This window comes from Bos indicus, chromosome 25 (genome assembly GCF_029378745.1).
Source record: "Bos indicus isolate NIAB-ARS_2022 breed Sahiwal x Tharparkar chromosome 25, NIAB-ARS_B.indTharparkar_mat_pri_1.0, whole genome shotgun sequence".
Lineage (NCBI taxonomy): Eukaryota > Metazoa > Chordata > Mammalia > Artiodactyla > Bovidae > Bos > Bos indicus.
Window position 1 is genome coordinate 4,874,127 of NC_091784.1, and position 12,019 is coordinate 4,886,145.

The window sequence follows — 12,019 nt, forward strand, 5'->3', positions numbered from 1 at the left end:
CGGGGGGGTGGGTGGGAAGGAGTTGGCCGTCCAGTGATGTAAGACTGCGGAGCCGGGATTCCGAAGGCGGCGACGGCCTCAGTAATCGCGCCGCTGCCCAAGCAGGAGAACACGACCGAAAAGGCGGCGGGCCGTTTTCGTCCTTGTCGAGGCCGGGAAGAGAGGCGGAGACCGAGGCCGCAGCTGCGGAGATATATGTTGGGTGGTGGACGGGGTGGGGGCTGGGGAAACGAGCTGGGAAATCGGTGGGAGGACGCGCGATGGTTTCCTGTTTCCGAACTTTAGAATTTAAAAGCCCCACCCGAGTGGACGGTGGCGTCCAGTTGTCATAACAACCCGCGGTCCGGCGGTGGGCGGGGCTAACGGGCTGCAGCCAAGAAACGGACGTGGAGGAACCGTCAGGATTCTGCCGGACTGGGGCTGCTGCTTCGCGTAGCCTTCGGCAGTCCGTTCGGTGAGCGACGCTCCTCAACCTGGTGTTCAGGACCCTTCACGGTCTGGTCCGTTTGCACCGCAAACTCCAGCAACTGAAAATTTCTTTCCCCAACACGTTGGGTACTTTTCACTCCTCTGAGCTCTTAGGTGCTCTTGCCGCAGCCTGTAATGCCTTTTCTTCCTCTGTTACCTTGTCCTCCTGGAGAACTTAAGAGTTTCTGGTTGTCCCCTTCAACCAGGTGATTCTGTTGCCCTCTGATCTGCCCTGCAGCCGGAGAACATCATGTGATGTATATACGAGACCTGCCCTTCTGTTCCCAGATCAGGGTACACCAAGCTCCTGCCCCACTCTTGTGAGCACAGAAAAAGCAAAAAGCCCCCATTCACCTCGCCTGCTGCTTCCCTTGTTGGGGGCCAGGGCTGGGGCAGGAGTGTCCTCTTCCCATTTTATAGTGACAGAGGCCTCTCAGGCTGCAAGTACTCTCAAGACGCCAGCTCTAAAGTGCCATCACCCCACATTTCTAAGCCTCCTTGACCCCTGAAGGGGGTCTGTTAAGACTCTGGGATACAAAAGGGGTGTGTTGGCCAAGTGCCTGATAATTTGAGTGTCAACTCCAAAAAAAGTGTTCTGGGGACTCCAAAATGTCTATTCTGTTCCTTTGTAAGGGGGCAGTAAAAAGTAGTGGCTTGAAATCCCCTCTGACTTTGATACAAATTCTGTCTGTAAATAATAATAGTATCTATGTTATATTGGACATATATGGTTTACATATATCTATATGTATCATATATCTATACATATATCTATATATATATGTATCATTCTGTACATATCCATATACCCACATATCAAGTACATATATCTACATATTATTGTAAACTATCATCATATCCATTCATCTGTGGCTCCATCCTGCATTGTGCACGCGGACATACACACACAGTACATGATGGCACAGTGCCTGGCACTCAGTAACAGGAGCCTGCCAACTAGAAGGGAGATGGGGTATGTGGTCCCCCAATCTGTTTACACCTCCCAAGGCAAGGGATGGTATGTGTATGCTTTGAAAAGTCAGCACCCTGAGCTCTGGACCCTTGTCTCTGGGACCCCCCTCACCTCACTCCATGTCCTCTGCAAGGTTCCTTGGATGATGGTACGCTGAGAGGCACCCCATGGCATCTCCTGATGAAGATGGGCGGCCCTCACTGCCCAACCCCTGGGATGCCATCCTTGAGGCCGTCAAGCACCAGCTCCCGTCTCTGGACTCTGATTCCTCTGCGGTAAGCAAGCACCTTCTTCCGACATCTTCTAAGGCCCCCACTGTCCTTTCCTCCCATGACAGACACGATGCTAACCGGAGAGCTCTGTGTCATGTAAGTGAAGTACCAAGCTGTCACCTCATTGCCCTGCTCATTCTGTGCCAGGCATTAACTGGGCTTAGCCGGTGGCAGGTAACCCAGAACTGGGTGTCCTGGATCTCACCTCCAGCAGGTGGTGCTGCTGAGCCCATTTCTAAGTCAGCCTCTGAAATCGGTGTCAGCAAGGCCCTTTGGAAGAGAACTGGTCCCCCCAGACAGTCGGAGAGCCCGGGGCAGGGCAGGTGGGTGGAAGCTGAGGCCCTCCTGGCTCTGCCTCCGGCCGTTTAACCCAAAGCCTTCTCATCTGTCCACAGTCAGACTGCGAGGACGAGGAGCTGTTCATCTTCCAGCGAAATCAAACTGTCCTGATTCCAGACTTGTCAGAGGAACTGGCCGACGACCCCGCTGGGGCCTGGGTCACTTCCTCTGGGTCTCCTCCTGAGGTCTGTTAAATGCAGGCTCCAGGGGTCCATGAACCCTGGACTGTCCCGTCAGAATAGGGTGTGGGTGCTCCTGGCCCTCACTGGGCTCTAAAGCAGTGTGGTTCTAAAGAGATTAACGCCTCCGGTCTAGCATCACCTGGGCCTTTCTCCAGGTACAGCCCAAGGAGTTCACACACCAGACATCTACTGGCCTTGTGCACGTCATGCTCCCAGGAGCCCAGAACGCTTAGAGCTGGGGGCAGGGACATGATTTTCTGATTGTACCCCCTGCTCTTCCCTTTGACCCCTCACCACACACAGTCCTGAGTGCAAGCACCGACCCAGGGTCATCACATGCAGCCAGGGCATGTCCACACCAGAAGTCACCCACACCCCCAGCCATGCCTAGAAATACACCTGAAATAACTCTAAACCGGAAAACTGCCAAGGCTGCCAAGCGCCCTGGTTAGTTCAGTTGGAACCATATCCACTTCACTTAATTTTGTGTTTTTTTCATTTCTACAATTACCTCGGCAGTTACTCTTCCAGACAATTATGGTTTAACCTGGGATGGAAAAGCCTGTACTAGCTCACGGGGGTTGAGGCCTGGGTGTTGTCTTTTCTACCTCTAACCACTTGCACCTGTGCACACTGGCGAAAAGGGTGGAACAACCCAAGTGTCCATCAACAGACAAAATGGATAAACAACTGGATAAACAACAGACAATATGGATACAATGAAGTGTATCCATACAACAGAATAGAATTCATCCATGAAAAGGAATGCAGTCCTGACACACAGCACAACACTGGAGCCTTGGAAACACGAAGCCAAGTGGAAAGACACACAAGACAAATACTGTGTGATTCCACGCCTATGAAATGTCTGGACCAGGCAAATATAGAGACAGGAAGTAGATGAGAGCTCACCAGGGGCTGGGGGAGGGGAGGACAGGGTTTCTGTTCCAGGTGATGAAAAACCTTTGGAAATAGACAGTGGGGATGGTTTGTACAGCATTAGGAATAGAGTCAATGCCACGGAACTGTACATTTAAAAATGGTTGACATGGCAGATTTTATGTTCCTTGCGCATCTTACCACACACCCCCCCACCCCGCCCCCGAGGGATGTTTGGAGGCTGCTAACCAGGAACACCTGTTTCCTGCCTAGCTAGCTGCAGTGCCTGTAGAATCCGCCATGGAGCCCTGGGGTGAGTGGAACGCATGGCCCCGGCCCCAGGAGTCGGCCCCTCTGGAAGGAAGGGCCCCCAGCAAGAGCAGCTCTCTTCTCAGGATGTCTGCAGAGACCCCCCCACGGCAGGATGATGATGCAGGTGGGACCCTCAACACCAGTGCGTCACAGAGTCCTCGCCAGGGGCCTCAGGGAGAGGCCACCCGCTCCCCTCAGGAAGCAGGCCTGCAGACAGAGCCCCTGGGCGCGGCCTCACAGGCTCAGGAAGGCTCAGATGCAGCCAGCCGCAAAGCCCTGCGGAGGGAGAGGAGGAAGATGATCGAGAAAGACATCCTCCACAAAGTCACCTGGGACGGCCGCAACCCAGCCTGCCCTGACGCGAGCCGAGGGAAGGAGAAGGCCTGCGACGCTGTGGAGGTGCCTTCAGAGGGGCCCCCAGGGTGTCTGCCCGTCCTTTCCCTCCAGGTAGGCGTGCTCCCAGCCCAGGCTTCCTCGAGGTGGTGGTCCTCCCCACTACACCTGTCTTACCCTCAAAAGTCCCATAGACTTGGGCAGGGGGCTTAAACAACAGAAACTAATTTTTCACAGTCTGAAATCTGGAGGTCCAAGGTCAAGGCTCCATCACGTTTGGTGTCTAGTTGAAAGCATGCTTCCTGGTTCATTTGGAACGAGGGGGAGCTCTCTGGAGTCTCCTTTTAAGGGCACCAATCCCATTCATGAGGGCTCCACCCCCGTGACCTCATCACCTTCAAATACCATCACACTGGGGATTAGGAGTTCAACACATGAATTTTGGAGGGACACAGATTCAGTTCGTAGCAATGACATCAGGCCCACGGCACCAGGCCTACCGTCAGGCAAGCAGGTCCTACCTGTCAGACAGACAATCCTCAGAGTTACAGTGAACAGGGAGGAGCAGGTAGTCCCCAGCTTTCTTAAAATAGAAAGAAAGAAAAAACCCATCCCAAGCATCATCTTGAAGACATAGAAGATAGAGCAGACTGTGACAAAGCAGCATCTGAAAATGTTCAAGCCCTTATTCTCAAACAAATAGTGAGCCCCCATTAACGCTATTATTTAGATCATCCACGAGAACCAGCAAGATGACAAAGCCGGTTCAAAGAGATCGTGAGAAACGGATTTTGTTCAACAGGGGAGTGGGGAATGTGGAGATTAAATTGCTACACTAAGTAGAGTAGGCTCAATGGGGCAACAGAACCGGTACCTTTGGGCTTAGCTGCTCCAATGGAGGGAAAAGAAAACTCTTGCATTTCTCAGTTTTACAAAGTTGTCAAACAGGTGAGCCCTGGTCAGTCAAACCAGCCCTCCCCGAGAAAGATGGGCTCATTAGAAGATGCCCCCATATGACATAGAAACATCACAAAATTATCTTTGTTGCCTTATTTGACAGATTTTCGTAACAACCTAGAGAAAACTGGCATCAAGTGTACCTGGAGGTCACTTTCACCAATTCTCTCCTGTCAATTCCATTCTTTCCTCAGCCCCTGTCTTAACAGGACATCCTTACTCCTGATTAACATCTCTGTGCCCACTGCATCACCGCCCCCACAGCCCTCTTCCAAGCCCTCCAATCCCAACTGCTGCTGTGTTTCTTAAAGAAGCAAAACGTTCTAACCTCCCAACATTCTAAACCTGTCTGAACCTAGTTTTAAACTGACACTGAGCTTCCTCCAAGCCAGACAATGTCTTTGTGCCAGAAATAGAAGTATTGCCCCCAAAAAGGCACAGGAAAGGGGGTGGCAAGAAAGGCAGGCCCCACCCACCTTCACGGGGGTGGTTCATTCTGCAAAGCCTATGTGTGGGGTGGGTGAGCCGGGGTGGGTGAGTGAGCCGCCTCATCTCAACCCTGGTTTCTGCCCCGGGACAGCCTCGGTGGATCCAGAATTCCTGTTCCTGGGATCCCGAGGCAGCCTCATCATCACTGCTTTAATTATTTCAGGAACTTGAAGAGTGGGATTTGGATCAAGTCCTTCTGAGTCTGACTGGGCGAGAAGAGGACCGGGGAGATGGTGCTCCTGGAGCTGCGTGGTGGGCAGCTGGCCGCCTCCAGGGCCAAGGTTTGAGCTTGAGCCCTGGGGATGGGGTGGGGGGCCAGTACATCTCCACAAGCGGCTCCTTCCAGGGCTTCCCAGTGAAACGGGGAGGCGGGCTGGGCAGGGTCACCTCAGCAGCTTGCCGTGCCTCTGTGCTGCTCAGGCCTCACCTTCCCACACACGCAGGACGCTAGACTTCATCCACCCATCCATCCATCCTTTCATTCACTCACCAATGCACTCATTCATCCACCCGCTATATATGTGACTGCCTTTTCCTTCCTTCCCACCTCCTCAGCCTTCCTCTTTCCCTCTGGAAGCCAAGTAATCCTGCATTTTGTGCCCCCTTCAGCCAGTTCCTAAACAGAATCCTGCTTCCACTGCCTCTGTTTACAAAGCCAGGGGTAACTCCTTCACTGGGCTTGTGGCCTGGCTCTGGGCAGTTTCCTAAAAGAGTTTCCCATCCCTCTTGGACACTCTGGCCCATAAAAGCAAGTGGAAGCAGGCCTGAGTTAAAGAAGGTGCAATTTCCAGCCCCTGGTTCCAGAGCAAAGGCTCCTTTTAAAAAGGGTTTTGTTTGTAATTTGACCTCTTAGAGCACAATATGGAGAAACTCTCCGGGGCAGGGTTGAGGGCCTCGGTGGCTGCCCGCTGGGGCGGCAGTGTAGCAGGATCTGTTATCCGTCTGTGTGCTGTGCGTTCAGTCTCACTCCTGCTCCACTCTCTGCAGCCCCATGGACTGCAGCCCACCAGGCTCTTCTGACCATGGAATTTTCCAGGCAACAATACTAGAGTCGGTTTCCACTATGCTCCAGGGGATCTTCTTGACCCAGGGATCTCCTGCATTGGCAGGTGGATTCTTTACCACTCCCCCATTCTTCATTTAAAAGCACACAAGCCTTTAATTAAGCTATTCCACTTCTACAATCTATCATCACACATCTATGTCAACACAGAAGGATATAAAGTATATTCAGTGAAAAAAAGTCTATAGAGGGGGACTTTCCTAGTGGTTCAGAGGTTAAGAATCCACGCTTGCACTGCATGGGGGCATGGGTTCCATCCTTGGTCAGGGCACTATAATCCCACATCCCACCTGCTGCTGCTGCTGCTGCTAAGTCGCTTCAGTCGTGTCTGACTCTGTGCGACCCCATAGACAGCAGCCCACCAGGCTCCCCTGTCCCTGGGATTCTCCAGGCAAGAACACTGAAGCAGATTGCCATTTCCTTCTCCAAAGCATGAAAGTGAAAAGTGAAAGTGAAGTTGCTCAGTCTTGTCCCACCAAGTGAGGCAAAAATAACAACAAAAAAACCTATAGAGGATGATCCTGTTGCCATTTAAAAAAATTTTTTAAAGATTTTTCTTGGATGTGGGCTGGTTTTATAGAATTTGTTACAATTTTGTTTCTGTTTTGGGTTTGTTTGCATTTTTTATTTCTTATGTTTCTGGTTTTTTGGCCAGGAGGCACGTGGATCTTAGCTTCCTTACCAGGGATTGAACCTGCACCCCTGCATTGGAAGGCTAACTACTGCACCACCAGGGAAACTCCCCCTGTTGCTATTTAAAAAAAAAAAAAAAAAGGAAAAAACACACAGAACTGTTAAGCATGGTTCCCTCTGACAAGTAGACAGGAGCCAGGAAGTAGACTACTTTGTGAACACGTGGTCACCTCTGCTTCCCGGGGTGCACACAGCTCCCTGCTTGTGAAAGAAGGGGCCCCTCACCCTGCTGAGCTGGAGGGGGCCGCACTAAGGTTGTGAGCCGCAGAGGGTGGGCTGGGCCCCTGGCACTTCTCTGTGCATAAGCCCAGCACGTCCACGCGAGGAGTCCTGAGGCTCAGGCTGCAGTGGGTCAAAGTGGGGGCCGTGTCCCCACCAAGCTGCCTTCGCCCTCTCTGCAGACCACACCGAGCCCAGCACCCAGGACCGGCTCATGGAACGCCTGAGCCTCCTGTGTGCCAGGCAGTCCAGAACCGCCGCCTCTGCTTGGAGAGTGCCTGCTGATACAGCCCGGGAAGCCCGGCCACGGGAAAGCGGAAGCAGGTGGGCTTTGTTGGCCCCTGGCCCCATCCTCCCTAGTGGTAGCTTCTCTCGGCGTTTATGGTGCCTTGATTTAAAGGCGGGGCACCTGATGTGTATTTCTCTTCATCTCAAGAATGTGATCAGGTCAGTATTACTATCACCCCCCGTTTTACTGAGGGGGAGACAGGCTGCGAGGTTGACTTGCCCAGACATAAGTGGCAGGGCTGGGACTCAGGCCCCAAAGCACCTGCTCTTTCCCACCCCATGGGAATCCTCCCTAGGGGAGGACCCTCTCCCTCTGGCCACTGTTGATTGGGCTAGCCCCAAGCACCTGTCCCCAGCCAGGTCAGCTGGGGGATGGGGTGGGCAGAGGTAGGGACAGGGCCCTGAGGTCCCTTAAGGCCCAGCTGCATCCCAACTTCCGACACTCTGGTGGTCCCACCCTTTTTAGAAGTCTGAGAGCCAGGAATTCCCTTTCTTGCCTGAGCTAGCTGAAGCAGGCTTCTGTCCCTGACAACCCATGTGTCCGGTAGAAAGGACTTTGCACTGTCCAGTCAGTAGCCACTGGCTACACATGGCTAGTGCAGCTGAGGAATGGGATTTCTAACTTATATTAGCTTAAATGCAAGTTTAAATAGCTTTTGGTGAGTGTCTACCACACTGGAAAGTGCAGACACAGAACATCTAGGCGCCACTCAGAGTTCCACTGGACAGCGCTGGCCTGAATCTTGAGGGCTGTTCTCAGGGTCCTGCACAGGGGTGCTCAGCCCAGCACGGGCAGCTCACAGTGACCACCAGGAAGTGACTCAGCCACCCCCACCCCCAAGATGTGCTTCCAGGGAGCTGGGCTTCCAGGCGCTAGCCCAGGACATGCAGCTGAGGAACCCGGCAGAGCCTCCCACCATATTCACTGACCTGCGGCCAACGAAGACTTCGGACCAGGAGCCCTTGGAGAGGTACAGAAAACGCTGACAGCCCTGCGGCGGACCTGCTGCTTCAGGAGGAAGGGGACTTGGACAGCAGGTCCTGGGAGCTCTCCTCACTGGAGAAGGGCTTCCAGCCAGGAACTGAGCCTGGCCCACAGTCCCACAGGGCCACAGCCACAGGCCCTCCCTGCAGGGAGTGGGGAAGCTGGGGCACAGGGGGCTCACTCAGCCGAGGCTGGGGTACCCGGCCCTGGCCGCACCCCTCCACCACCTGCAGGAAGCTCACTGGCCCTGCGGCTTTGGCTGGCTGCCCATCTTCCTGCCTTGTGTCACACGGGAGCCCTGGGTGCTCCAAGTCCCTGGCGGGAGCCACGCCTGGCCAGAGTAGACTGTGCGATTCCAGAGGAACCCACCTTTCGTCTGCCCGCAGCTCCAGCTCCTACTCCAGCTCCTCTGACAGCGAGGAGGCGGAAGAGACAGCAGCTCAGAGAGACCCGCAGGGCCCAGCCAGGCTACGGTAACCGCATGGGCGCCCCTCACCGTCACAGGCGGGGATGCTCACCTGGTCCCAGCTCGAATTTCTAACGTTGTTGCTCTCAGCATCTTGCACACACAGAGCCTGCACAGGAGGGTGTGGGCTGCTCTGGGAGGCTGGCAGGGTAGCCCAGCCTGACCTGCTCCCCTCCAGACAACCCCCAGGATGCCTTAGCTTGGTTTCAAGAAGGGATTACATTTTCTTTCTGAAAAATAGCTCCACAAATTGACTTGCTCCCTGCCAGTGATGGCAACAGAGGTGAAGAGATATTGTAGGGATGGGACTACGTGATTGGTTAACGGCCAGAGAGGAAAGGCTCAGGTCAACTAAGTGAAACGTCAGATTCAGGGAAGGCTCAGGTCTCTGAGGAGCAGAGGCCACCCCAGGGCCGTGGGGTGAATTTGCACTACGCGCTCTGGCAGTCTCTGTCGCTTTTGGACTTCCAGACCTTGCAGATTCTGCCCTTTAGGAGTGTCAGAGTCCACTGCAGCTTTCTTCCCACGTGGTGTGTGGCTGGACATCCCAGGCACAAAAAGGGGAGACGAACTGGGGTTGAGAAGTGCCACACAGGTGTCCTCCCAGAGGCCTTTAATGTGCTGACGTGCTGTGTGACAGCGCGGGCTGGGAGGCCGCAGTCTTGATTTCTTTAGTGTCTTGAGAACCAGGCACACACTCCGGAAGCACCCTGGCTCCCCTCTGCTGGTGTCCTGTTTTGGGCACAGTACCCCAATATTGTGGCACAGCATTGGGAGGTTGGCTCCACTTAGCGCTGATGGCGGTCACGTCTCCCGTGTCACAGGGACTGCACGGGAAAGAGTCGGCTCCTCCAGCAGCTCAGGGCATCTCGGGAGGCGTCCGCTTGGCCTCAGCCGCCTGCCGGCAAGAGTCCTGTCAGTCAGAAGGCTCAGGCCCCTGGAGATCCGGCCGGGTCCAGCCCTGGGGTGAAGCAACACGTAACGCTCTGGGCCGAGAGGGGCACACAGGCCAGACCCGCAGGGGGACGTCCCAGCGACAGCCCGGGAGGCCTGGTGCCTCCTTGGGGTCAACTGCAGATGCCTCGGGTCTGAGGAGGTGAGCAGGTGATCTGACTTGCCTTCGACACCAGCACCAAGGCATTGGTGGTCCCCTCACTCTCCCGTCTCCATCTGCAGCACGGGGACCCCCAGCTGGGGCTCTGCTGCCAGCCCTCTGCTGGAAATCAATCAGAACATCTTCACGCACTCACGGCAAGGACACCAGTGCAGACCTGTACATACAGCAGACGTGTCACACGGCCCCACACCCTCCAAAAAGCAGCCGGAGGGAACACCACGGAGACAACGGATTTGTTCTGACGGTGGGACTAGGGTGCTTTTTCAGCTTTTTCCATTTCTGCATTTTTTTTCCTCTTTAATGTGCATTTATTGATTTCCATCATACAAGGTTTTTTTTTTGTTGTTTTTCTTGTAACTACAAAACTTAAGTAAAACTTCTTTAGAGAATTTCAGGGCTGAAAAGGTCTTGGAAAACTTAGCTTGATTTTCTGGGTCCTTGATGTTGGCTGTTTTGAACAAACCACAACACACACACACAGATGTCTGGATGGAAGGGTGGACTGAAATTTGCTTTTTTTTCTTTAACCAAGACACAAAGGCGGCACGTATATAATCATGTTCTAGGGTCCTTCCAAAGTAAAGGTGGGTTGACTTTTAAACACAGAACATGAATGTTCTAACGCTGGAAACTGTCACCCATGCCTACTCTCGTGGACGACCAGCAAGAGCTGAGGAGGCTCTGCCGTCTCCCTCACCAACCCTTTCCTAGCGTTATTCCCGACCGCCACCAATTTTCAGTCCTTTTGTCAGTTCTTGGCCTAGCTGCTCCCAACAGGCTGAAGCCCTACTCTGTGACAACTCTGTTCTGACTCCAACTTGTTTTCAAGGTCTCAGCGCCCCTCCGCCCTGTCTGCCCCATGGGAAGAGCAGAGTGGTCAGCTTGGACCCCCTGTGCCAAGGCTTCAGGCAGCCCAGCACAACCCTTGGCCTCTGGGCATGTGTTCCAGCGTTCAGCTGGGGTCACCACTGGCTGCCAGGCCCTGAGGGTGGGCAAGGGCCCCCTTCCCACCCAGCCCCCCATAAGATAGAGCAGGCCCTGCCCAGCCACAGGCAGCCAAGATTGGGGCCACAGACTCCACTTGATCTTGCCACGGGGGCCTCACCAGCAGCCCCCATTCTTGAAAACAAGGAGCATTTTTATTACAAGTCAGATGTGAGCTGGCTTCCGAGGCCACACGAGGCCTCGGTGAGCCTGTCCTGCAGGGACTGGAGCCAGCCTACTATCACCGGGGGCCCCCAGGCCCTCTCCTCGCTGCGGAGGCCCCCACCCTCCACTCCAAGGCGCACAGAGCACGGTCATAGCTCAGGCACTGGGCACACAGCCTCCACCAGTCACTAGTTCTCAAGAGCAAGAACTACTGGGGCGGGGGTGGGGGTGGAGGCAGAAGGCCAGACTGTGCAGCAAGCAGAATCTTGGTTCCCCAACCAGGGATCAAACCTGTGCCCCCTGCGGTGAAAGCATGCAGTCTTAACCACTAGACTTCCAGGGAAGTCCTGCAATGGCTGTTTTTAAAATTCCATTTCCCCTACTCTCTCTACCCTTTTCAATGGCAGTAAGTTCACTCAAGATGTTTCCATAACAGTGACAGAAAACAAAATCTTTGTCCCAGGTTCAACTCTGCTAACTGCTGAAGCAGCAGGCCAGGAGGGTGAGGGCCGAGAGTGGGCCCTGCCCCTTGGACAAGGTGCTTCAAGCTCCCAGGTCTGAGTCTCCATCTAGAACGTGAAGTCCTGTTACAGGACAGAGAACGTCAGGGAACAGGCACTGGACTGGCCCAGCTCTCAGGCCTGGCAGAGGGCAGCTACCTCCAGCAGCAGACGGGATGTGAGAAGTGAGTCTGTGAGGGGCAGGTGGGTGGGCCGTTGGCGACACTGACGTGGCTGGATCTGAGTGGACGCTACGTGCCCCACAAGCTGGCCCAGAAGGGAGAAGCCATCCCTCAACTGGGTGGCCCCAGTGAACATGCAGGACAGAGCCCAGG

General features: G+C 54.3%; 1 protein-coding gene across 2 annotated transcripts; it reads left to right on the plus strand.

Annotated features, from left to right (window-relative positions):
• Positions 1-118: 118 nt before the first annotated feature.
• DNAAF8 (dynein axonemal assembly factor 8) lies at positions 119-10,459 on the plus strand. Of its 2 annotated transcripts, none has more exons than XM_070779600.1 (10): positions 119-454; positions 1,575-1,716; positions 2,109-2,237; positions 3,387-3,872; positions 5,368-5,485; positions 7,362-7,626; positions 8,310-8,438; positions 8,839-8,925; positions 9,743-10,014; positions 10,095-10,459. In XM_070779600.1, the coding sequence occupies exons 2-9, from the start codon at positions 1,609-1,611 to the stop codon at positions 10,008-10,010; spliced, it is 1,590 nt and encodes a 529-aa protein (XP_070635701.1). In that variant the 5' UTR covers positions 119-454; positions 1,575-1,608; the 3' UTR covers positions 10,011-10,014; positions 10,095-10,459. The 2 variants fall into 2 exon arrangements, with proteins under 2 accessions (XP_070635701.1, XP_019843628.2); XM_019988069.2 differs by having other exon boundaries at positions 7,362-7,503.
• The last annotated feature ends 1,560 nt before the right edge of the window (positions 10,460-12,019 follow it).